Consider the following 27088-nt stretch of genomic DNA (forward strand, 5'->3'; position numbering starts at 1 on the left):
TAAATACCAATTTTTGCATTTGTAAACTTTTTAAGTTTTGAGATATAGATACACTCATTTTAAAATTTCACCCCCCTTTTCACCTCCTTAGCTACGGAATATCCAAAAATCCCCTCTTAGAGAGCACCTATATCTTAATATGAATGTATCCCCAAAATTTCATTTCATTATGTCCAGTAGTTTTGGCTCGGCGATGATGAATCAGTCAGTCAGGACAAACTATTTTATATATATAGATTTAAGGTTTTACTAAAGAAACCTAAAAATAGCACGTACGAGTCATTCAGATTGAATTTCAGTTTGGGCTTACATATGTAGCCCGGACAAGTAACGCTGTGTCTATTCCTAGCGTGAGTGTCTGAGGGTTAACTAGCCAGTTAATCTGTTGATTTGGATCTCTTCTGCTAGACCAAATGTACTAAGATTTTGATCCTACATCATTGGGCACTCAGAGTGCTTACAACTGCTTCAGAAAACATACTTTGTCTCTCTGCCTGTTTCCTTGTGTCCAGTTTACAAAGAAATAGTAATTTCAAGATTTCCTGCCAGTGAACTTCACCTCTTAGGGCCTCTTTGTGGAAATCGTTAACATTTCCAAAATTAAGAGTATTCAGTAATGACAGCATATTGCTCAATTATACTGATTCTACTGGTCTACATGAACAGGTTAGCAGAAAATTGCTACTTTTAATACTGCCAATGTTTTCATGTCCTGTCTATTCAGTTAGATTACCATTGGAATATTGTATTCACCTTTATTCAGGGACCAATTGTAGTTCTGAACTGTTATTCTCTAATAGCAATTTTATTAATCACAACAGGTAACCAAATTTTGTTAAGAAAGAAACCATACTTTCCAGTGTCAGCTCTGTGAATGTAACCTACAAGCTTTTCAGTCTGTTGAACACACTATTTCGGAACATAATATGTAACACTTTAACATACCAGTTTTTTTTTTTTTTGTTTTGTTTCAGAAATGAATCCAAATAATCGTGGGTCTTCCATGAGGAATTCTGGGCAGTTTACTCGTCACATTGCCTCAAATCATACAGGCAGACCTAATCACCAGTCTCGGTGGCCTGTAAATCATGTTTCTTACCAGAAAGAATTCCGCCAATATGAACAGTGCTTCAGTCCTGGGTAAGTTGAAATAATTTATCACTTCATGTTTGTAAATGTTCGTGTTTGGTAGGCAAGTTCAACTGCTGTTAATTGAAGTTCACAATATGCATCAAGAGAATGGTAGTGTAGTGAAAGATGTGTTCATTTCTATTGAACATTGTGTGGCTGTGGGTTGTTGGTATGAGTATATTGGAGGTGGAGAATCTTGTCACATGTGGATTCAGAGGAAATAAGATATATTTTGAGAGATTTCCCAAGTTCATCAAACTAGAGAATTTCACCTTGAACTTAATGAGGAAATTGAATCTTTGTAGAAGTTCTAAATTACTTTGAAGGAAATCCTACAGGGGAAGGAGGATGATGCCAAAAGAAAAGATGAAGGGACTGTGGGGGTCATCAAATCAGTGTTGCAGGAGAACAAAGTGAGAAGGGAAATTTCCATATTATGAGCCTGAATTTAACAATCTGCTGTACATTGCACTGACTCTGATTGATCTTACGGCAGCAATTGGATAGGAATGGGCTAGGAGTAGGAAGTGACCATGGCCTTAATTATGGAACAGCCCCCAGCATTTGTCTGGTGTAAAAATGGAAAGCCATCAAAGAGTGTCTTCAGGGCTGCTGACAGTGGGGTTCAAACCCACTATTTCCTGAATGTAAGCTGATAGCTATGTGACCCAAACCGCACAACCACTTTCTCGGTTGAGCCTGTAGTAATTACAGATCCAAAATAATACCTGTACTAAACCTGACTATATTTACTTTATATGTAGGCCTAAAAGTCGTGTTCACCATCTATTATCTTTTTACATTTAGAAGTACTGCCTTGCAATGAAAATAGCCAGTATAACTCAAATACATTCATAAGTTTGTTAAAGAATAGTGTAGAATGTTTACATATATAATTTATAGCCTAGAAGCCATGTGTTCAGTGCGCAAAATTTGAGGTTATCACATATTGAAACCCTCCACACACCGTTACTTTCTTGGTCTGTAAAAGTGGGAAAAAAAGGGGGGTTTAATACACAAGTAAATACGGTATGTTAACCATAATCATTTAATTCTCTTATTATTCCAATTGATGCGGGCTGTAAATTTTATCATCACTGTTATTAAATTTCACCTTCCCAGGGCCAAAGGTTATAGGAAATCTCTGTAATATATGTCTGAGAAATGGATGGAGTGCAGTTACCATGTACAACCATGTGGATAGAATCGGCTACACATAGAAGTATTCTCGGTAAGATGAGTAGGACATGACTCCTTCGATCCCGCAAACTCCAAGAGAGAAAGGTTTTGAGAATTGTATTTATATTTACGGAAAGTCTCTCTGCATCATCAATAAATAGTGCTTCAAGTGTTGGTGTAGTAAGCAAATGTGCAGTGATTTAATTTGAGTATATTAAAGCATTATTTAATTCATTAAATTCAGTTCTGAAGGACACCAACAGCTTCAACCGTAAGGAGGAATCTGAATGGATAAACAAAGCCTGGTTTCCAGTCCTGAAAGCTTTAAATCCTGGGGAACACGATAGCCATGGCAGACCAGAATAAGCAATGGGTGATCAGTTGCCTGTCTCCCCCAAGGCAGGTCGATGTACATGGGCTCCTTAATGCTTCAACCATTGACTGAAGAATAGCCAGTCAGCGACTGCCCCCCCCCCCTAGCATGGCAGACCAATAGGCGAGCAGCGTACCGTAGCCTGCACTATGAGGTGGAATTACAACACCACTTCATTCCACTGAAAGCTTCGCTGCTATCAGAATCAGTCGGAACCTTTGACAATGCCGAACGCAGTCTTCGGTGAAGCGTTGGGACATTCACATGCTCCTGGACCACGGCCTACAAGCTCAGACAACACTGACATGGTTTGTAGCGCTGGCCGTGAAAGCATCAATTGCCGTAAGTTTTGAATACATCATAGTGAAATATTGTGACAGTCTTATTGTCGCCAAACCTGTGGGTTGGGCTGTATTGTCACTCAGAACTATGAGTATAAACGTATTATGGCATTGTTAAGATGTAGTTGTTAGATAGACTTCTAGAACAGTCCACACCCTTGCACAGTGGGAGAATCATGAGGACCAATCAGATCTCTATACATCAGTTGTGTGTAGGGAGAGTGGTAGTGATTCTAGAGGAATGATTTTACCTTTGAGAAGGAATAGTTGTGGAGATCAAAACTGAAGTTCTGGGGTGCACTGGGCGAAGTTCCATATGAAGAGTCAGTGTCGAGCACGGTAGTAAGTCCGTACAGAAAGAAGCTCTGCAAAAGTGAGTCGTGCACAGCAGGAAGTATGTACAGAGGAAAGGACATGTGGGAAAGCTGTTGAGGGTTCAGAAAGAATATTCTGTTCTAAGTCAACAGGGCCGCAAATAGCAGTTAACGGCACTAGGGTCCAGTTTCTTCAACTCAGTTAAATTTTACTCAGCAAATGTTAACTAACAGTTGTTATTAATTTAACATTTCAGTTAACAGTACCCTGTTCCACAAATATATTTTCAACATTTGTTACAAAACAATTACTGTAGAAGACAAATTAACACATTTCTGAGAGATTTCTGAATGCATTTTGAAGTGAGTGTCTTTTGTTTCTTTACATAAAGTGCTCCTAGTGGTGTGTTGAAATAGTATTTTGTTAGGGTACGTCCATGATGCATGCTGGTTTTCTGAGTCATACAGTCCAAAAATATTGTTTTTCCTCAGACTGGAATTTAGCAGTTACAATTTGAAAATGTCAAGCGCCTACATATTTCTCACCTGGGATTTGTCCAGCCCTGTTCTAGAGTATTTTGGTAGGAAGCAGTGATTGTGTAGTTTTCCATCTGGATTAATTGTGTGTGTGTTAATGTTGTAGATAGGCACAATACCAGTACTTAAAACGTTCCATCCAGTAAGAAAATAAATTGCATTTTAGGTAATTCTACAGCTATTCTAAGAAAGATAACCAGATTAAAACAATACTAGCTGAAACCCATCAAGATTTGTCAGTAGGGTAAATATTTATTGCAGGATTTTCTTATATGCTTGTACAACATTTCTTGTACTTTATTCCCTTTTTTTTTTTTTTTTTTTTTTTTTTTATACGGAAGTGACCGGAAGTGAACGTGGCCTTAAGGTACAGCTCCAGCATTTACTCGGTGTGAAAATAGAAACCACGGGAAACCAGCTTCAGGGCTGCTGACAGTGGGGTTTGAACTATCTATTTCCCAAATGTAAGCTGACAGCTCCGTGATCAAACCATGCTGCAACATGCTCGGTGATTGATGAATTAGTCCTTGCAGCCTTCATTTTAGCTAGATCTATTGTCGTAATTTTCAACATGCCACCACAAACTGGGAGAGATGAATCGATCATCAATGATTTGCATTTATTGCTGTCGACCAGGTCGCAGGTTCCCTATCACTTGTTTACATCCAAATAAAGTGAAGGATTAAAATAATCTTTCAAGTACATAATTTGCATAAACAATTCAGGAGTTAGGACCGTCAGGATGGGTTGCTAGTTGACCAAAAATATTAATTTCATATCGTACATCAAGCCTGTGAGTTTTCTAGTCATATTTTACAGTATCCATAATAATGGCAATTAAGTCATAAATTTTAAAAATGTATAAATAATCCCATAATGAAATTAAATATGTCCAGTGATTATCTGAAAAAGGAGAATCTTCACTAATGATTAGGGCCCGGATTTTTAGGTTCTTAAAAACGTTTTAGTTTTTTAATAGCTCAAAATAGTTTTTTTAGTTTTTTATCCTCCTGAAATAGTTTTAATGATCATTTCAATCATTACTACAGTTATACTATTCATTCAAACGTTTTTTTTGCAGTCGCTTAAGTGCGGCCAGTATCCAGTAATCGGGAGATAGTGGGTTCGAACCCCACTGTCGGCAGCCCTGAAGATAGTTTTCCGTGGTTTCCCCATTTTCACACCAGGCAAATGCTGGGACTGTACCTTAATTAAGGCTACGGCCGCTTCCTTCCCATTTCTAGGCCTTTCCTATCCCATCGTCGCCATAAGACATATCTGGTTCTGTGCGACGTAAAACAAATGATGACTTGCCTTTAGGCATTGCTACTTCTGAGATGCGTAAGCTTCTTAAACTGCCTTCAATAATAACTTGATTTATAGGGAAAATTAATTTTAGTCTGTCGCATAATAGTGCGTATAGAGCTAAACAGCCGTAGCTGGCGGTAGTCGACCGTACACAATGAGAGATGCACTGAAGCTGGCAAGTTAGGCGGGCTTGTACCTGCTAGATACAGGTCAGTGAACGCCAGGGGGTTGTCTCTTGTTTTGTGCTGTACCCTAGTGGAATAGTATCGTATCACGTTGCTTCGCTCTCACTAGTTATAATTACAAACCACTTCCAGTTCCAAACCATGAAGTCATTTCAAAAAGTCGTGCATAATGTTTATTTTTAAAAAAATCATTCAGTTTCATTAATATTTGGTACTTCTATTTCAAAATAACGTAATACTGTCTTGAATAGCCCGTTTAGTTTTTTTAAGGTTTTAAAGTCTTATTTAGTTATTTTTAGGTTTTATAAGATTCGAGTAATTTACTCCAATGGTAATGAAATGGATAAGTAAGTTAAAATACTGCAGTTAGCTAGCAAGGAATAAAATAGTTTAAAACCTAAAAATCCGGGCCCTACTAATGATAGTTCAGTGGTTATGTCCCCAATGAGGTCAGCTGCCTCAACCTATAGCCACAGCACTGTTATATCGGATAGGCATTTCCGTCTCGTGACGCCAATTGCTGCTTAGGAATCACGCATAGGGCACAGACTAAAAAATATTTCCAGCCCCATTCACTATTTTTGCTCCTGCGTTCCAAGTTGTTACGACTTACATTTGTGTCTATGATAAGAGTTGTACTGTGAGTTACAGCAGACTACGTTTATTGTAGCTGCTAAATGTAAGCTGACTCTTCAACGAAAGATCAAAATCATTAGTGATACTGAAAGGGATAGCCAAGTACCTTTGTCACAGATGGCAAACAAATATGACTTGGCCCCCTCTATGCTGTTTGGCATCATGAAACAGAAGGAAGCTATTCTGACTGCAGACGAGGAGTGTGGTTCCGGGGCAAAAATACGGAAGAATATTCTTTCTTCGGCGTACGAGGAACTTGAAAACATTTTAATGAAATGGTTTGAGGGGGGGGGGGAAGGAGTGAGAATGCTCCAGTTGACGGGAACATACTTAAATAGCTCAAAGTCGCACTTAAGCTGGGTTTGCTCTACTTCAATGCTTCTAATGGCTGGTTTGATAGTTTTAAAAAGCAGCACAATCTTTCTTTCCAAAACGTATACGGCCCAAAACATGTACGGCGAGAGTGCGAAAGTTAATGACAATACAGTTGCGAACTGGGAAAAGGTACACGTTGCCTCGACTCCTGGAAGGATATGATGCTAAGGATATTTTTAACGCAGATGAAATGGGATTGTTTTACAATTTGCTCTCGTCCAAGACATGCTGTTCGCGGAAAAAAATGCCTCAAAACAAAAAAAAAAGTAAAGAAAGACTGACAGCGTTATGTGTTAACAGCGATGGGAGTGAAAAATTACCCCACTAATCATTGGAAAATTCAAGAATCCAAGATGTTTCAAGAACACCCATACACTCCCGTGTAAATTTCTTTCCTCGAAAGACACTATTCAAAACTGCTTTGGCCATGCAGTTATTGGTGCCATTTTTAATGAAGATGTCGCTGAAGACATTGTGGAAGTTTGGGGGGGGGATTGTATCAAAGGACTCAAGAATTTGTTACTTGTGAGGATGATATCCTAACCTCAGCATCACAGATGGATATTGGAGACCTTTGTGATGATGCAAAAAGACAAAGTACTGAAGAGGAAGAAGAGGAGGATCCAGCAGAACAAACTTTTGGGTAAGCAGTGGAGTGACTGGAATTGTCTTCTTCTCCTTCAGTGTTGAAGACCTCATCAACAGTCTCAACCAAATTGAGAGAAAACTTCTTTCTGTGAGACATCTGGGCTATTTCAGAAAATGACAGTTAATATGCTTATTCTCACAGTTCTCATGGTCTGTTTTTCACAAATCTCTTTAAAATCATGTAAGGCCTGTTTTCCTTCAAGTTCAAATTGCAAGTCACTCATACCTATTTCTCTTTTCCTTGCTGCAGGTCGTGCTCCCAATGGTCCACTAAGGAATTTGTTATATCTGCTGTTTTGTAGATATTTTCTCTCATTCTTGTGTTAATGACTTTTTAGTATTACTAACACTTTCATTCATTATTTCTTGACATTACATCAGTTAAAGATATAAATGTATTATCATTTCTTGTGATATATAGCCTATCTTCTTTGAACCCCCTTTTAAAGAAAACTTTTTTTAAGGAAGAAATATCAAATCCCCTCCTGAGTTTTGTTAAAAAGGGGTTCTACTGTATGTACCTTTTGCAGGTTACGTCTCACTTCACAGCTTAGTTTTGAAATATGTGGTCTTGCACTTCAGAAGAGATTAGTGTGTTTTTCATATGGTAAGTTTTTAACATTTGTGTATTGAATTAATGTATTTTATGATTTCAGTGACTGCCCTCCGCTAACTATTGCAAGTTCAAACGTTGCACAGAAAGATTCCAGCTACTTGCCCCATCAGGGATACCCTAAACCTGGGGGTCAGCTAAGCCCAGCAGTATCTCCTCATGCTGTAGCAATAACAGGCGGGCAAGAACGTAGACAAGTATCACCACCTCTCCACATAAATGTATGTAATTAAATTTGTGGTTTTTTTTTCTTGTAATACTAAGCGTTTTCAGATACTGCACACTCCTTTACGTGTAAATATGAAAGTAGTCATTGAGCTTCATAGTATGAACAAAACAATACACATTGCTGAAGGGTAGATGAACTATTTGCAATTAGTAGTAACTTCATAACTTAGATGTCTTTTGTTACCATTGTTTTTTCCTTTGGTTGTTGCAGAAGTAACCATATATAGTAAAACCTGTCTTAATGGACACCTCTCACTGGCAGACACCCCTCCTTAATGGATGAATTTCTAGGTCTTTGATAAAATCCAGTATTGTGTATGAGTAATGTACCCCTCGTATATGGACACCCTCTGTTACGGACGCGTACGTACCAGAAACCCTACAAACTCCAATTAAACCTCTCTAAACAGACAGCTGTTCTCAAAATAAATTTGTATGCCCACTGATTTTGTATGAAAATGCTGTACTAGTACAGTATTCACTTAATTTTTGCATAGATGGTACTTCCAAGAATTGCAGTTACCGTAACTTGCAGCGTGGGTTGTACACATACGTGGAAGGCAACACTAAGGTTTGCTCTCATCCCTCAGTTCTGTTATCTAAAATGCTCGACAATGCTGGAATTGGTACTCGTACCATCAGGAAATTGACTTGTAGACTTTTGATGTTTTCACTTTTATGTAGTGAGTTCTAACATGGCTCGGAGGAAGTGCTTAACTCTAAAGAAAAAGGTAGGTGTAATAGAATATTATAAATGTGAGAAGTGTGGTATGCATGAACTGTCCAAAGGGTTTAGTGGCCAGTTTCTGGTATACCACAGTTACCTGAATGAGCTTGTAACTTAAACTGTGCTGTTAACTTTGAATTTCCAGAAACTTAAATCCAGATTTATAAGCCCTGGTAATAAACAGTACAGATATCATGTTTAGTATCTCTTATCCTCCAATTGATGTTTCTACGCAAATGTTTTTTAGGGTTATTTAGTTAATATCTAGTTACTTTTTCTAGCAGCAGTTTTCTATAATGAAAACTGGTTGGCAAGCATTTACATGGTCATCTCAATCAATCTGATTCAGCAGCTTTCGTATTATGAATATATGATCTAATAATGCAAAAATTAGATATATTTCCCCTTCTCTCTTATTCACAGTATGCAGACATTGTCTTAAATTTCACCTTGGTCGTTGTCACTAAAGTTATACAAATGCACCGCAATTACCAAAGACATCACTATTCACTTATCCAGAACACAAGCGTAAACAAAAAGAATCGTATAACGGAAAACCTGCAGCACACTTTGGAACCTATCATTCTGGCACCGAAGTTCTGCACTGATGATGCGATATCCATTTGTCCTCACTGCAACTGTTGCAGGTTTTTATATAGTAGACTGCAAGCAAACTGGAAACTCACTGCAATATGTTGCTTATTCCTGCTCATATCTCTCTGGGAACTTGCCCATTTATCATTCTTCTTTGACATGTAATTCACCTGATCAGATGAATTCAATCTTTTTCTGGGCTTTCGTGGTACAATTTGAACTACACGAAAGCATTACAAACCCATAGCCGAAAGAAACTAGCCATATCACTACATTTTTCATTAGTACCCTAATGTAGTCCTCAAACTGAGGATTTGTAGTTCTTAATAACTGCAACGGTCTAGTTATTTGAGATATTTTACTTACACTGGCCACGCAACATGCAACACTGGCCACGCAACATGCATCGACAAAAATACTCTCGTTACTGCTGATATAAAGTCGACTTGAGAATTTCAATAGAACATAGCGAGCTAATCCTGACCCAGGGTGTGAAGTGTGTTGACACAGATGAGAAGGTAACATAAACTACAGCTCCCTGCAAGATTTTTAATAAAGAAGTCCAAATGTTTTTTGTTTATTGGGGTTCTTAAGACCTCATGGGTGGTATGAATAAAACGTGAGTACTTACTCAAATTATATACTCATGAGTATGAGCATTTAGTAGGAGTATATTCTCAGCCCAAATAGTATGTACTCCATTTGGTAAGAATAAAAAGGTTCTCTGATGGAGTAGATACTCAAGCACACCGCCATGTGGATCGTTTGAAACTGAGTAGATACTCATGTTGTGTACGATCGTCAACTGTAATCATGTTTGGTTCCAATCGCAACATAACCTCAACTGTATCCGGTTTAGTTTGTAGTTTGCACTGATTGTTCGTTCGTTAAGTTCATCGATATGGAAAGTATTCATCCAATAACATTGCGAATATATTGCGGGAACATGCGGTACTTTTCACTAAGTCCCAACTGCCGGCGGTTCAGAAAGAAAAATCCGAATCATTGGAGGCAATTCAAACGAAATTGATAGCCATGTGCGGCAAGAAAGTTGAGATCGGCACCATAAGGAAAAGGATAAACAATATGGAAATGGGGGGTGAAATAAAAGTGTGACGTAAACCAAACAGGAAATAAAAGGATAGTGCTGAAGGACTGGGAGAATATTATCCACAGGCTGTTGGATGGGGATACTAATCTAACATTGACACGAATTCCAGGTATGTTCCTAAAGTATATTCACGATTATTTTCTTGAACAGGTTTAAAGAGGTTGGAGAAAGTACAGGATTTTGTTTGCCAGCACTACAAACTTTAAGGTTAACATATTTCTATTTATTGCTTTATAAGAACCAAATAGCACCTAGGCCTTTGGTTCAGAGTATCCGGGTTTGAATCCTGGGCCTGGGATTTTAGCTCTGTTTAATTCAATTGTCCGTAGAAAACTGAATTAGTGCATTAAAACGGGTTTTTTTTTTCTTCGTAGGAGCAACTGCGGTTGGAGTAGGGCTTCCTGAAGTTCAGCCAGAACGCATTCCTCCACCTGTAGTGGAATTTGTAGTATTGGAAGAGGGAGGAGGAGGGAAGTCCTGTAGAAATCGTGAACTCTCCAAATGTAGCCACCCCTAAACGGAAAAGAAGTGTTTTGGAAGACTACGAAAATTACAAAACCAGAACTCTAAATAATACAGACCTGCAGTGCTTGGTGCTGTTAAAGCAGATAAGAGTGTTGGAACTTGCAGGAAAAAAGTTAAAAATCAGAGATGAAAGAATGATAGTCGAGTATATATATTTTAAAAAATAAATTGTTTTGCATACATTTTTTAATTTTTTTTAGTGAACAATAAACAGAGTGACACTGGTACTTGCTGCAACTCAAACACCTTGATATATTATCTCTGCCAATTCATTTCACCTACCTTCACCATTCCACCTACCTTCACCATTCCACCTGATATTTGCAGCAGCTGCCATGTCATCCTCATTTCCATCTTCTAACCTTACATTGCCACCTAATGATTGTAGTTCAGGGTCCTCATCCTGTAAGTACTTGGCAATATTGTGCAACAGCAACAAATGATCAGTTTTGGCACTCCATTTAAAGACAGGCGTACTTTGTGCTGAAGAATTAGGAAATGTTGTTTTAGTTGACCAAAACATCGTTCGATCACAACTCTTTCTTTGGTAATGCACCTGTTATAAGCAATTTCTTGAGTGTTTGTGGATTTCTGAACGGTATCATAAGCCAGGGTGCAATACCATAGCCACTATCCGCTAACGGTAACGCATTTACCCTATTCAGACTTACTGTTGTCTGGACAGCTGAATTTCTCCATACTCGTGAATCATGTACAGATTCAGGCCATGATGCATTGACACTGGTGAAAAATTCCTTGGCCTTGCACGTTGCCTGTACAGTAATACTTGCATAACCTTTCCTGTTTATATATTCATCACCATAATGTGTAGGCTTATTAATTCCAACATGAGTGCAGTCAAGAGCACCTACTGCTGCTGGAAAGTAGTACTTTTTCCTGCCACTCTTGTTTTGCAACTTCAAATTCCATATCTCTTTCAGGAAATTTTATCCACACTGCAGCTTTAGCCATGATGCGGTCCATAACCGCAAGATTTTTAGACACAGTTGTTTGATGGATTCCAAGTTCTTCTATGCCACACTGGAATCCTGGGTCACCTACAAATCTTAAAAATGCTTTTAATTTTACTATGTTTTTAACAGCACCACCTCTTGTTTCCAGTTTCTCCGGTCCAAATAAGTATAGGTTTAACCAGTTCACATTAGCTTTTGAAAAACGATATAGACTTTCAAAATTATTAGTCCACATGTTCACTTCTCTCCTTGTAAATTTTTCCACGAGGCACCACATTATTAATAAACTCAGCCATGTTATTTCTCCTCAGAAGCTAAAAATTGGTATATACTCAAGCTTGAGACAACTATCAGCCATACTCAAAACAAAGTGAGTATATACTCATCAGTCTGAGAAGGTACTCCCTTTTATTCATAGCACACATGAGAAACGACTCGCAGACTCTTAGGAAGGTGAGTATATACTACACCATCTCCATAACATGAGTATATACTCAGCTAGTGAGTACATTCTCAAGAACTTTATTCTTATGAAGTGGAGTACGTACTATATTCTCATTTTTATTCATACCACCCCATGTCACTGGTTAAAGAAGGCAACGAAAAATCAGTATTATTCAGCTGGCTTATATTAAATGCATACCAGTACCTAAGATATTTATTATATAGTACAAATGTAAATATTACTAGTAAATACTCCATAATTTCAGATTGGGTGTTCACAAAGTGTTCGTGGGACTCATGATTCAAAGCCTGATGAAAGAGATCTTTAAAATTATTGCTGCACTGAAAGATCAATTTGAGCCTGATGAAAATCCATTTGATTCAAGCTTTATTTTTTTTGACGATTCTTTTCCCGTATTGGAAGATATATCTACAGAAGAGGCGTCGTGCTCAGAGGAGATTGTAACTAAAATCAGTTGGGCAGATGGCACCATACAAGTGGACTCAGTGAATAAAACCAGTGATAACGTGGAAGTAAACATACTAACCGAAATAGTAGACTCCAGCACACCCAGGCATGTTAAAAGTACAATGGACGACTGTAAATATATTACAACCAGTTCATTATCAGTTACTAATATTTACAAAACTAATAAAAGACCTTGTACGGAACAGTATGGAGTGGTGCCTCATATCAGTATTTGTTGGAATCAGTTCTAACCTAGAGGCAAGTACAGCACTACCTGCAGTTACCAGTCGTTGCGGAGATAACTGTGAAGAAGCCGTCAAGTGTTGTTTCAGAAACACGTTTTAATCTTATCACCATGTTAACACATTGGAGACCGAGCCCGAGTGTGTATCGGGGTGGGGTAAGAGCTCAGACTGACCACGCCCGAGGCTAACTCAGGCCCGCTTATTTGTTATATCGTCAACACAGCCAGGACGAGAATCGCTCGGAAAGTATACTTACCACTTTAAAGAACTTTTATAACAGCTATACCGTGCGTTCGTGTCCTCTGTCGTTTTCTCGAACTTATAGCAGCTTATTTTTGCTCGAATTCGCTTCTACACTCCATACTTCCAACCTTGCTTCCAGCTGCTCAAGGCACGCGCTTTCAGAGTTTTGTTTACATCGTGCAAAGTGTTTAGACTGTGTTTTATTTCTGCTATAATGATTGGATCATTGCATGAAGGTGGAATTGTAGACAATTTAGAAGAGATTTTTGATGACAGTGGTTCAGAAGAAGAGGTAGGTGATTCAGATTTCGATCCTGGTTTCGAACTTCATGTTAGTGATGAAGGTATTTATAACCTATTCTATCATATTCCACCCAGGTGTGATTTTGCACTTCGTAGTCTATTTAGCTAATGTTTCACGATCTTCATATGACTGGATTTTCTTTTAGAACGAAGTGACGCAAGCTATGATAATTCAAAGGCAGGGACTGATTCACATTCGCCGGGTACTTTTGGTGATTTGAATGCACATGCAATGCCCGTGCAGATATAGGAAAAGCGGAAAATGGGAAAGTAACGAGGAAAGAGACATACTGGTGGTATCTAATGTGTTCTGTAGCACTTTGTGTCGCTGAATGCTTCAAACTATTCCGCACTCCAGCTCATTATTTGTAAGACTTTGCTGTAAGACTTTTTTTATTGTTGTTGCAAAAGGCATACCGTTGGAAAACGTGTAATATGAAAAGCATTCAATAGATCTTTTTAATCTGTAGAATAGACACTTTTAGCTTTTTGGTGATATACACGTCTTACAATTGCAACGTACCTACTATTTTCTACAATTTTTTAAAAACTCTCAAAATATGGCGGTCTGCCTGCCCACATGCCACCTTAAGACATGGTCTCCAATGTGATAAGTCACTGATAACTACGCATTTACAGATAACTGTCATTCCAGAAACCGGCCATAAGATTGGAAAGAGACAGGCAGCAGAAATTGTGAAAATCCAAGAGGAAAGGATCAACCAGTTTCAAAGTGGTAGTGGAGCTCTTATTAAGAAGGCAACTCTAGAGTGGTTTGGTAAAATAAGAAGTCAGTGTCCCTCTGTCAGGACCAATGATACAAGCTAAAGCATTAGAATTCACAGTAGAATAAGTATGAGAAATTTCAGAGCCTCGAGTGGTTGGCTAGAGAGATTCAGAAAGTGACACGGTAGAACTTCAGAGCAATTTGCGGGGAGTCATCCAGTGTTAATATGGAGATAGTTAAAAACTGGCAAGAAAAAATGACCTTCAAGCATAGAAAGGTATTCCCCGGAAAGTATTTTGAACGCCGTGTTTTACCGTACAAATCTTTGTTCCAGAGGAAACCCTTGTACTGGTGGAAAAGTTGTAAAGGAATGCCTTGTGATCTTGTTACGTGCAAGTATGAGTGAAGAATGGGAGAAGCCTCTTGTGATAGGGAAAGCTGTAAAACCAAGATATTTCAAGAACATGGACTAATGTCCATGAGAAGTTTGGCATTGTATGGAAAGCGAATAAGTAAGCATGGATGACCAGAGGAATAATGACAGTGGTTATAGCTGCTGGACAGAAATGATACACCAGGAGTGAAAAGTGTTATTATTCCTCGATAATGTAGCATGTTTACAAAGGAAAAATTAAATGTATCCTAATTCAATACAAATCATAATTCCATCATTAGATGGAGCAATAAAATTCAAACATGTTTTGACTTGTTTGAGCCATCATCAGTGAAATAAGGGGAGGGGGGTTCATAGTAATTACATAATACAAGCCAACAATGTGCTAAAAACATAATGAAGGAATAAAAGAACAAACAAAAGAGACATGACTGAAATAAAACAAGGACAGTATACAATATTTACATCACTAGATGGTGCAATAAATAACTCGCGACAAATTCTGTAAACAAAGGTTAATATAAAACATAATTGAATCCAAAAGGTGTGCTAAAACTAAGTAAAAAATAAAATAAATGATAGACCGAAACGAAACAATAAGTGCTCATGGTGAGGTTGTGGACCTCTTAGTCTAAAAATTTAGTTTGATAAACAATTCAAAACTGAGCTCGATAGCTGCAGTCGCTTAAGTGCGGCCAGTATCCAGTAATCGGGAGATAGTGGGTTCGAGCCCCACTGTTGGCAGCCCTGAAGATGGTTTTCCGTGGTTTCCCATTTTCACACCAGGCAAATGCCGGGGCTGTACCTTAAGGCCACGGCTGCTTCCTTCCAGTTCCTAGGCCTTTCCTATCCTATCATCACCGTAAGACCTATCTGTGTCGGTGCGACGTAAAACAAATAGCAAAAATAAAAAATAAAAAAAATAATTCAAAAACAAGACTAAATCACTATTGAAAATTCAGGCTGACAGTCTGTCTTGGTAAAAAACACAATCACCACGAATGGTTAGGATGGGAGCAAAAAAGCTTGAGAAACCAAGTTTGAGAGGAGACAACGTGCCAGGTGAAATGTGTGTGATAAGTGATGGAAAAAGTGCTGATGAATTTAAAGTTTTTAGAATAGCATGAATGAAACTATTCTATCCTTGCTGTTGACCCTGATCATATCATCACTCAGTGCTTCATAAAACTTGTCTATTTCATCCTCATCTGCACCCTCACATGGTGAATACACTTGAGACGATTCTCGTCCTAATTCCTCCAACTGCCAAATCTACCAACATCATTCGCTCATTTACGTGCCTAACAGAAACTATGTTGGTTGCAGTAGTATTCCTGATAAACAGCCCTACCCCATACTCTGCCCTTCCCTTTCTAACACCCATCAAGTACACTTTATAATCTCTTCCTCGTTATCTCCTCTAACCTGAATATCACTTACTTCTAGCACATCCTAATGCATCCTCTTGGCTGACTCAGCCAGTTCTACTTTCTTCCATAAACCCCATTAATATTGATAGCTCCCCATCGAATTCCATTTCATTCGCCAAGTTGTTTCCAAGGAGTCCCTCTCCTGTCAAATGGGAGTGGAACTCCGTTACTCCCATAGGTCCGAGGTTTGTTTAATTTTCTGAGCTCGGTAAATTCATGAAGCAGGATGCTACCCTATGTGCACATAATCCAAGTGACGAGCTCTCCTCTAACTGGTTATGGACCACCGGTGAATTGTATAGTCCTAGCCGCCTGAGCATAAGGAGGGCCATGACTCAGAATATGTCAGATGCCCACTCCTATTCCATAGCAACTGGTATCTCGACTCTCAGGACCACTTACTAGGCCACTTAGCCGTTGCCCATTGTTAACAAACTAGGACGTGACTACAGTAACCCACACCGTGAACCATTTTTGAATTTTTATCTATACTTATTACTGTGTATATGCTGTGGGGTACATGCTATTGCGGTTGATTTGAGGAAGCGAGTCCTTGTGCTTATAGCCTCAGTTAGCCCATGTTAGGCATCGTCCAATATCGGACCCCGGGCAATACCTGCTACGACCAGATGGGTATTGCGTTGGCAGTTTGGTTCGGCTACAGATGCCCGTAATCAGTGTGGGGTGACATTCGGGGAGGATGTCTCCAGGCATGGCTGGGAACAAACGTATAAAGTCTGCCCAGGGTGGTCTGTCACCCAAGTCTTTAATTTTTGAGGGGGGGCCATGGGATCCGGCTTCCCTAGGTTCCTGGTCGTTACCAGAACCTATGGCCAAGATTTTATGCTGGTGAAGTCTGTCTTGTTCAGTAGACACATTGAAGGTGTCTATGGTGAACTCAGACTCACAAAAATTTAAAAATGTAACGGTAACTTGCTATTGAAGACTCGCACTGCAGTTCAGGCTGTTCATTTGCTCAAGTGCGACCAATTTGGTGAAATCCCTGTCAAAGTTGAAGAACACGAATCCTTGAATCAGGTTGTGGAGTCTCATTCCACCGCGATCTCATCTTGAACACTGACAATGATTTGCTGTAAGACGTTACGCACCGTGGCGTTACACATATCCGGTGCATTGCACGCATAGTCAGCGGTGCAGACGTTGACGCAGGTGCGTTTTATCTCCTTGACATTGTCAGTGTTGCCAGAGATAATCAAGGTTACGAAGTATCGTTGCAATGCGAGGCTATACATCCCACCCCCCACGCGGTGCTATAAATGCCGAAGATTCGGATACGTATCTCGTTCGAATCTGTCTTTGTGTGGTACATGTGGAAGAGAAACTCTTGGTGCAGATGAGTGCAAACTCTCAAGTAAGTGCACTAATTGTTCTGCTCTTCATTTTCCTCAAGATAAAAACTGTCCAGTCTGTCTCAGCCTTCGACCCACAGAGAAGCCTGTGCTGGCTAGGAAACCTAAGCTGGCACAGCTGTTTGGGGTGTGGAGGGAGGCCAATTCTCCCTCCCCTAAGAGGTCGCGAAGCTGTGCACAAGTCGGCAGAGCCGACATAAACTGGGGCTGGGAGTACACCTCCCGGCTCATCTAAACAAAAAAGAAAGCAGGGAACGTGGACTCTTACCAGGCACTCCCCTATACTACCTGCGAATAGGATAAACTGCCCTCCGTCTGGAGGATCTGATTCAGCGCGAGCAGATCCGCTTCCTGGAAAACCTGTGTGCTCCCTCGTAAGAGGAAACCCCACTCCCAAAAAGTAATGAAGTGATGCACGTTGAGCATATATCTCCACCTTCAGATGGAGATCTTAGTGGAGGTTAGAAAGCATCTCGCTGCTTAAAACCTAACACTTTTGTGTTACACTATGACACTGTTACAGTGGAATTGTAACAGTTATGACAAGAGTCTTGCTGAGCTGTGTCTGCTAATCGATCATTTTGCGGCTAGTATAATCTGTATTAAAGACGCCTTTCTCAGTCCAGCTGATCATACGGTCCTGGGAAATTTTAAGCTAAACTCAACAGAACATGATTATGCCGACCAGGCTTCTGGTGGGGTTGATAATTTTACTCATACCGGGCGAGTTGGCCGTGAGCGTAGAGGCGCGCGGCTGTGAGCTTGCATCCGGGAGATAGTAGGTTCGAATCCCACTATCGGCAGCCCTGAAAATGGTTTTCCGTGGTTTCCCATTTTCACACCAGGCAAGTGCTGGGGCTGTACCTTAATTAAGGCCACGGCCGCTTCCTTCCAACTCCTAGGCCTTTCCTATCCCATCGTCGCCATAAGACCTATCTGTGTCGGCGTGACGTAAAGCCGCTAGCAAAAAAAAAAAAAAAAAAAATTAAAAAAAATTTACTCATCTGACATCTATAGCAAAGCAGTTCCAGCTTGAGGCAATAGTGGTATGTAATTCATTGGCTGTCATAACTTCACTTTGGAATGTTTATTTCCCATCAGGCCAGCCCCTTAATATCAATGATGTAATTGACCTTCTAGATGAGCTCCAACCTCTTTTCCTCTTATTGGATGATTTTAACACCCATCATCCATTGTGGTTCTCTAAAATACCTTGCCCCAGAGGAAGAAAGTTGGAAAAGTTAATTGGAGAGCTGGATTTATGGATTTTGACTACAGGAAAATCAACAAATTTCAGAGTAGAGCACTGTACCTTCTCCTGCATTGACGTTAGTCTCTGCAGCTGTGCGCCCGTTTCCCTGCTTCGGTGGGATGTATACCATGACCTCTGTGACTGACCATTTTGCCATTATTCTTACTTTGTTGAAGCAGAAATCCTTAGAGGCTCCTCCCCGATATACTCTTAAACGTGCTGATTGGCCAGAGTTCACATCGCTAGCTGTCTTTAATGATGCAAATAGCCAGAGCGTAGATGACCATATAACTTGTACTTGTTCTTCTTGCTGCTGCTGAGGAGTACATTACATTTTTTTCTGGGACTCCTCGACAAAAACACATTCCTTGGTGGAATGAATAAATTGCAGCAGCTATAAATAAATGAAGTCACGCTCATAAGAGCTATCGTACTGTGGCCAACTTGTTAACATTCCAAAAACTTCGTGCTAAGGTGCAAGTTCGTATTTGACAGAATAAGAAAGCTTCATGGGACAGATGCGTGCCATCCATGTCGCATACAGTCATCTCAAGTGTGGACTAAACTTAGCATTTTTCATGTATCAATGTTCATCATTCTCAGCAAAATTAATATTTTTTATTAAGTCACCATATGTTTCACAATCACATGGTAATGTTCTTAATCAGTTGTTTTCCTGAAGATATCTCAGAACATAGTGCCGAAACACGTTTAGATGTTAGATGCAATATTGTATTGGACAGGATATATATGGACTAGATAAATCCGATAATAGGTATATCTCGAGCTGTCCATGGAGAGATGGAGTGGAATTACACTAGTAGACGAATAAGCTTGAATGGGGTTTGTAATTTTGTAGGAAGGATCGTAATATGAAGATAAGGTTGTAATTCAAAAGGACATACTGGGGCATATATTTGTTTGCAGAAAGAGGAGTTAAGAATTGGAATTATTTATTTGGAAAGCTGTTCAATAGATTACCACAGTCTTAAAAATAATTTAAGACAAGGCAAGGCGAACAGTTGATACATAATCAGCCACCTGGGCAATAGCCCTAAATACAGATAAATGGTGATTGATGAAGATTGCATTTCTTTATAGAAATCAGCCTTCGCTGTTGTTAATGAAGAGAATCCAACATATGATACTTGCTATTTACCGAAAGAAATGATCACCTACATGTTTAGAGAGAAACTTTCTTTATTAGAGTACTGAAGGACTATAAGGACTATTTGAATCTTTCATTGTTTAATGGCAAAATACAGAATCTCTAACAGCGTATGACATGGTTTTGAAGACATGCTTCCATACGTTTTGTGACCACCTGTACCCTAGTTCAGGGCTTGTGTTCTTTGTGGCAGCGACTGGACAACTTCTCACAAGGCTCAATTAATCACACCACCATACATCTATCTTCATTGTAGATTGTTATGCCTTTGAGTATTCAGTCTGCATGCCCTGTGAATGTACTAAACTCCTCCACAATCCTCGTATTTGTAACTATCTCTGTGGCTTTGTTTAGTTCCATATCTCTTAACTATAAATCAGTAGAAAGCGCGGCTGTGAGCTTGCATCCGGGAGATAGTAGGTTCGAATCCCACTATCGGCAGCCCTGAAAATGGTTTTCTGTGGTTTCCCATTTTCACACCAGGCAAATGCTGGGGCTGTACCTTAAGGCCACGGCCGCTTCCTTCCAACTCCTAGGCCTTTCCTATCCCATCGTCGCCATAAGACCTATCTGTGTCGGTGCAACGTTAAGCCCCTAGCAAAAAAAAAAATATATCATTAGAAACTGAGTTTACCAATTGTCATCTCGGTCTCCCTCGGCTTCTCTAACCCTCCATGGCTGAGTCCATTATTCTCCTAGGTAACCTATCCTTTCCCATACGCCTCAAACGACGCCCACACCTCCACTACAAAAGCTGCTTTATGCTCGCTGCTTCATCCATCGAGTTCATTCGTAACTTAGCCTTTATCTCGTAATTTTGAGAACCCTCCTGCCATCATTCCTACCAGTTCATAGCACCTATCATTCTCGCTATTTCATGTATGTTACTTCTAACTTAATCAGATATCCTAAGTCCACCCAGCTTTCACTCCCATACAGCAAAGTTGGTCTAAAAACAGACCGGTGTAAAATAGTTTTTCCCTGGAGGCGTCTTCTTTCTAACAGAATACTGTTAATCACATCTGCAAGGTCTCTGCATAAGCTTTGCTGCACCTTGATTAAATCTTGCTTACTATACAGTAAAACTCTGTTAAGAAGTCTCTGCATAATAAGTTTTCCCGTCTAAGAAGTGAGATATCCTTGATCCCTTGCTTGGTCGCATTAAGTTACACGTATATTTTTCTGTTTGAGTTCAGGTATAAAAAGTTTTCCCAGTTAAACAATTCAGATTTTAGAGCCCCTTGACTTACAAAGTGTTTGCGCAATGCAGCTCATGGTTAGAACTCTCCCATCTCCTCAAGTTGCACTCGGTGTTAGACGGTTTGCACGCTTGCAGCAAGACCTTGGACGTCGCTGAGCCAATCCAGGCTGGCCAAGGCTACGTGATGACACGTTATGACGACAGCAACCCCAGCTCTCTGACACACACGCGCACACACACCCACACACACACATTGCAATACCACATTCGATACGATATTTTGATGCCTATACTCAAGTCTCAAAATATATCGATGCTACGATAACATTCAATGTTGGCAGTATTGCTCTGTGTCGAGCCAAGCCTGGAGATAAGGAAAGAGAAGTAATAAATTAACGATCAATAAAACCTTCATAACTCTTACTATTTGTGGATGCATTATGTGCCAGAACTGCAATATTTAATAACAAGTTTAATACCAATATCGGTAGTACAGTAACGTACCTTCACGTACAAAAGAAGAAATACTTGCGAAGTATCTCCTCTTCCACCATACGTCCCATGATGGTATAAACATGAGCATTAATTTTTAATTTTACCTTCATACCAGGTAAGCATTGTATTCTCGTGCTGCTTGTAATTATTACGTCACATTATTAGAATGTAGCATGAGGATGATAAACCATAAAATAAAATTCTCGTAGGGAAAGAAACTGTTAAAGTTTACATATGCACTAAGGACAGTGTTGCTACTGCCGCTGCGACTTTGTCACCCACATGTAATGTCCCCCGAGCTTTCCCATGCACTTATTTCTCTAAATAACTTCAAATCTGCTTTTCTTTTATTCATTACATACAGCATGAAGAGGTTTAAAATGGGGGGAAAATAAAAGGCCTACCAGGTGGTACTGCTTTTACATACTGTACAGTTACTATCCAGCCTTTTAATATTCTTAGTAGGCATTTCTTATCTCTTGTGCGAGGTTTTATATAATTTCAAATATTTTTCTACTAAATATAAGATACATGTCATTGTAATCAAATTTAAATATTGTGGCTCTTATTTTAGCAGCCTTTACACATATCGGCCTATTTTGCTATCATAAGTAAGGAGATCTGCTGGCTGTGTGTTTCATGTGGGGTGTATTTTTCAGACATTACTCCTTTTAAAAACTTTCCTGAAAGGTTTTTTTCAGTGGTCCCTTGAAAATCTTTTTAACAGAGTTTATTACTGCACTCCCAGCCACCCCCTGTGGTTGGGGGACGCAGATGAAGAATACACCCACGGTATACCCTGCCTGTTGTAAGAGGCGACTAAAAGGGGCCCCAGGGGCTCTCGACTTGGGAGTGTGGGTTGGCAACCACGGGGCCGTTAGCTGAGTCCTGACATTGCTTCCACTTACTTGTGCCAGGCTCCTCACGTTCATCTATCCTGTCCGACCTCCCTTGGTCAACTCTTGTTCTTTTCCGACCCCGACGGTATTAGAGCATTCGAGGCCTAGGGAGGCTTTCATTTTCACGCCCTTCGTGGCCGTTGCCTTTCATTGCCCGTTACTTCATTTTTCGAAGTGACGGATCACTTTTTTCCTCTCTTTCCCCTGTGGGTGGGGGACGCAGATGAAGAATACACTCATGGTATCCTCTGCCTGTCGTAAGAGGCGACTGAAAGGGGCGACCAACGGGATGATCAAATTAGAACCATGAAACTACTTGTGATTAGTACCACCACGCGGGGAACACCATGGGTCACCTTTACTTGCGCGTAGTACCACTATGTTGGGTACCAAATAGGTTTGTGATTAGTAGCAAATGAGTGCACGATGGCTTTTACAGTACCTGTGATTAGTAGCACTATATGAGCGACACCATGGGATGAAGGAACCCATGGTTCTGCTTGCCTATGATTAGTACCCACTATGTGAGGAACACCACAGGTTGGTAGGAGTCCCTGTAGTTAGTACACTTAGGTGATGAACACCATAGGTTTACATTGCCTGTCGAGGGTGCCGCAATGTGCGAAACACATTAGGTCTATAATACATGTGCAAATTTCATTACCTGCGAGTCGTACCAGAATGAATGGAATACCGCAAGTCTACGCTACTCTTCATTAGTACCGCAACATGGCAAATCCCATGGTTCTACTTTTCTTACGATAAATACCATTATGAGGGCCGATGACCTGGATTTTGGACCCGTTTTGGCAACGAGTATATTCTAATCGATTCAGCATCGTGCTATAGCAGCAGTCCCTTGGTCCGTACTACTGGTGTTTTGTGCCAGCTTCTGTGCATGTGAGGCACTGTGGGTCCGATCCACTGATCGTTTTAATCTCATATCAATCCATCCATTCATTCTTCGACCTCACGCTTTGAATTCTGGTCAGTGGAGGATTTTGGACTTTTAATTTGTGATCTCATTTCATACCATTAGGGGCCGATGACCTCGATGTTAGGCCCCTTTAAACAACAAACATCAATCAGTCTACCTGTCCCAGTTTTGTATTGTCATGACATTCAATTCTCTTCGGTTTCTTCCCTACTGTCATAAATTCTGTCTTGGAGAGGCTTATTGTCATATTCTAATTACACCTATTTTCAAGTTCCAAGATATTAGATTGAAAGTTTTTTTTGCACATTAAGACCAAATTGCTGGCACGCGCCAAACTGCTTACTACATTTCAGCTTTAGTGAATCCCTCCATCCCACTTTATATCTTTCAGTATATGATCCATGCAGACTGAACAAAGGTGAAAGATTACAGCGTTGTCTAACCCCTGTATGTACATTGAACCCAAAATTTACAGGGCGACCTGGCCGTGCAGTTAGGAACGCGCAGCTGTGAGCTTGCATCCGGGAGATAGTGGGTTCGAATCCCACTGTCGACAGGCCTGAAGATGGTTTTCCGTTTCCCATTTTCACACCAGGCAAATGCTGGGGTTGTACCTTAATTAAGGCCACGTCCGCTTCCTTCCAACTCCTAGGCCTTTCTTATCCCATCATCACCATAAGACCTATCTGTGTCGGTGCGATGTAAAGCCACTAGCAAAGAAAAAAGAACCCAAAAATGTATTCTACCATCATTTCTCATTACAGTCCAAATTATCAGCATAAATGACTTAGATTGCTTTCTGTAATCTACCCATAATCCCCCAGTATGACTAACATCTTTTCCCTCAGTACTCTAACATGTCTTCTCTAGATCTATGAAACATAAAAACATAACTCTCTGTTCTTCTCGTAGCATTTTTCAGATACCTGGGACATACTGAAAATCTGAACATGACAGCCCCTCTACGGTCTTAAACGGCACTTGTTTTCATCCTACTTACTCTCGACCAATGATCTTGCCCTCCCTTCCAAAATGTCAGTGAACACCTTACGTGGTATAATGATCAGTGGAATACTTCCATATTTGTTGTAATCCTTCCTGTTCTCTTACAGAAAGGTGCAATTATTGCTTTCTTCCAGACAGAAGGTACTTTACTAACATTCCATGTTAATCTTATTAAGCTATGGAGCCATTTCATCCCTGCTGTTATGACAACGGAGGTTATTTATCATCCTTTCCAATTCCTCGGGCGTAATTTCATTAACATCATTGTCCTCTTCCCCATGAGCTCAGTTATGACCAAAGATTTTTTTTACATAGAATTTTTCAAAATATTCCTTTTACCTCTCTAGTTAATGCTTGGGATCTTCTTGAGAGTTCACCTGATTTACCCAGAACACTAATCATTTCCATTTTCCCTCCGTTTCTAATTTCTTTTTTATTGTTGAGAAAGGTTTCCCTCCTGCTTGACCTATCCTTTCCAGGTTATTACCAAAATCTTCCCATGACTACTTCTTGAATTCAACAGTTGTTTCTGTTTTTTATCTACATAAAATTTCCTGTCTTCATCAGTCCTTGTTTGGAGCCATTTCTGATTTGCCTTTTATATTTACAAGCTGCCCCAATGCCATTTCACCAAGATGTTCTCTTTTTCCCATCCTTACACATGCTCGCACACTTATTCCTAGGCATTCCCTTGTTTCTACTACAGCATACTTCTACACCACCCCTATACCACTCATTCTCTTTCTTTATCTTGAACCTGCTAAGTGTGTGTCTGGAAATTTTCAGTATTCATATCCACGTACTTCTAAATTCCTCCTCCTACAAATGGTCTTCCCGTGTTTGTCTGCAGACAAATTTCACATTCTCTATCCTTGGCTTAGAGAAAACTACTTCACTGTAGATCAGATAGTGGTCTTCATCATTGAAAAATCCCCAGAATACTGCCCATTCCTAGTGGAATTCCTGACCTCTGAGTCAGTTATGATAGTCTCTTATGGATCTGGTGCTTCTACCCTCCCATATGTAGCGGTGAAGAATGCTTGAAGAATGTATTCATAACTGCTAATCCCATGCTAGCTCAGAAGCCCAGTGAGCGCTTCCCATTCCTAGTAGCATCCATATCTTCTCCACATTTAGCTATCACCTTCTCTTCAGTTTTATTTCCAAATCTCACATTGAAAACTCCCATTAGCACTATCCTACCCTTGCTGTTTGCCTTGACAGTGATGTCACTCAGTGCTTCATAAAACTCGTCAACTTCATCTTCACCCTTGCGGTGAATAGATTGAGACAATTCTTGTCCTAAATCCACCAACTGCTACATCTACCCACATTTGCTCATTTACATGCCTAGCAGAAATGATGTGTGCAGTAGTATTCCTGATGAACAGTCCTACCCTGCACTTTGCCCTTTCCTTGTTACAATCTGTTAAGAACACCAGACACACATGTTTTTCTGTTCATTCTTTTTTACTAGTACGAATATATTTTCTCAGTTTTGTTGACATATATAAATTCTCAGTTGGGTTAATGTCAGGTGAATGAGGGGTCCACCTTAACTGCTGAATACATAGATCTAGTTCAGACAGCTGGACGACTGACTTGGTGGCAACTTGCATCCGTGGAAAACGTATTGTTCTATGTTTACACTGCTAAAATGGTCTTTAACTACATTCAGAACTTCTTTTCTAAGTATCTGATAGTGTGCCAACCCTTGGATAGATCCCGTGCGACTTATATTCTTCCCACCCCTTTCGATCATATCGCCCTTCATCTGCTGTGTCCCAAACCATGTTACTGTTAAACTGAAATATGCTAGAGATTGTAAGGCTGTTGTCATTCTAGTTTGTCAGCTATGTATATAGCTTATTTCGTTAGACACTCTCCTTGTGTACTCAATTTTGACATATTCATTTGGCTCAAGTATTAACGTGAGTCCAGAAACAGTCAAAATGAGTTAGTCATGAGCAAAACTGTTACCTCAATATTTTTTCTCTCTGTATAAAACTCATATCTCCATCACCCCAAACTTAGCAGCAATATACATTAGGGTATCGTAAGTCATGTCAGGAATGTATTCACCAACAAATAGAATCGCAACTCATACTATGATGTTTCTCCTGGGAGAATAATAGCACAGTTAAAATTGTAACTGTAGTTACGATGTTTGTACAGGAAAAAGTTTACTATTTGCAAGTCGCACACCCAGTGAAGTGTATGATGTATATAGATGTTATTTTTCTTGCTGTAGTTAGGAGCAATACTGTCGACGGCCACCACTAGCTATGTGCCCATTGTAGACGCGGTCATCAGTATGAGTGTAACCGGTGGCTTCGCTAAGATCAGGTTCCGTGATCGCTATTTCTCTTGTCTGTTAAGTTCTTAAATAATTATGTACTCCTGTCGAACATTAAAAACTTTTGCTATGATTGACAACCCTATGAATGCTTTTGACTGTAAGTAATAATGTTAAGTTTATTGTCGATGATAAAAATAATAATAATAATTTTATTGGCTTTACATCCCACTAACTACTTTTACGGTTTTTGGAGATGCTGAGGTGCCGGAATTTAGTCCTGCAGGAGGTCATTTACGTGCCAGTAAATCTACAGACATGAGGCTGACTTACTTGAGCACCTACAAATACCACCGTACTGAGCCAGGATCGAACCTGCCATTTTGGGGTCAGAAGGCCAGCGCCTCAACT

At 39.9% G+C, this 27088-nt stretch overlaps 1 protein-coding gene across 1 annotated transcript in view; it reads left to right on the plus strand.

Annotated features, from left to right (window-relative positions):
• The window catches only part of LOC136864016 (RING finger protein 44), a 344632-nt gene that overhangs the window by 49546 nt on the left and 267998 nt on the right, over positions 1-27088 (plus strand). The window contains exons 2-3 of the mRNA XM_067140516.2: positions 975-1140; positions 7684-7861. Of these exons, the coding sequence (XP_066996617.2) occupies positions 977-1140; positions 7684-7861 (342 nt within the window). The 5' untranslated portion in view covers positions 975-976. The remainder of the gene's footprint in view (positions 1-974; positions 1141-7683; positions 7862-27088) is intronic.

This window comes from Anabrus simplex, chromosome 2, assembly GCF_040414725.1.
Source record: "Anabrus simplex isolate iqAnaSimp1 chromosome 2, ASM4041472v1, whole genome shotgun sequence".
Lineage (NCBI taxonomy): Eukaryota > Metazoa > Arthropoda > Insecta > Orthoptera > Tettigoniidae > Anabrus > Anabrus simplex.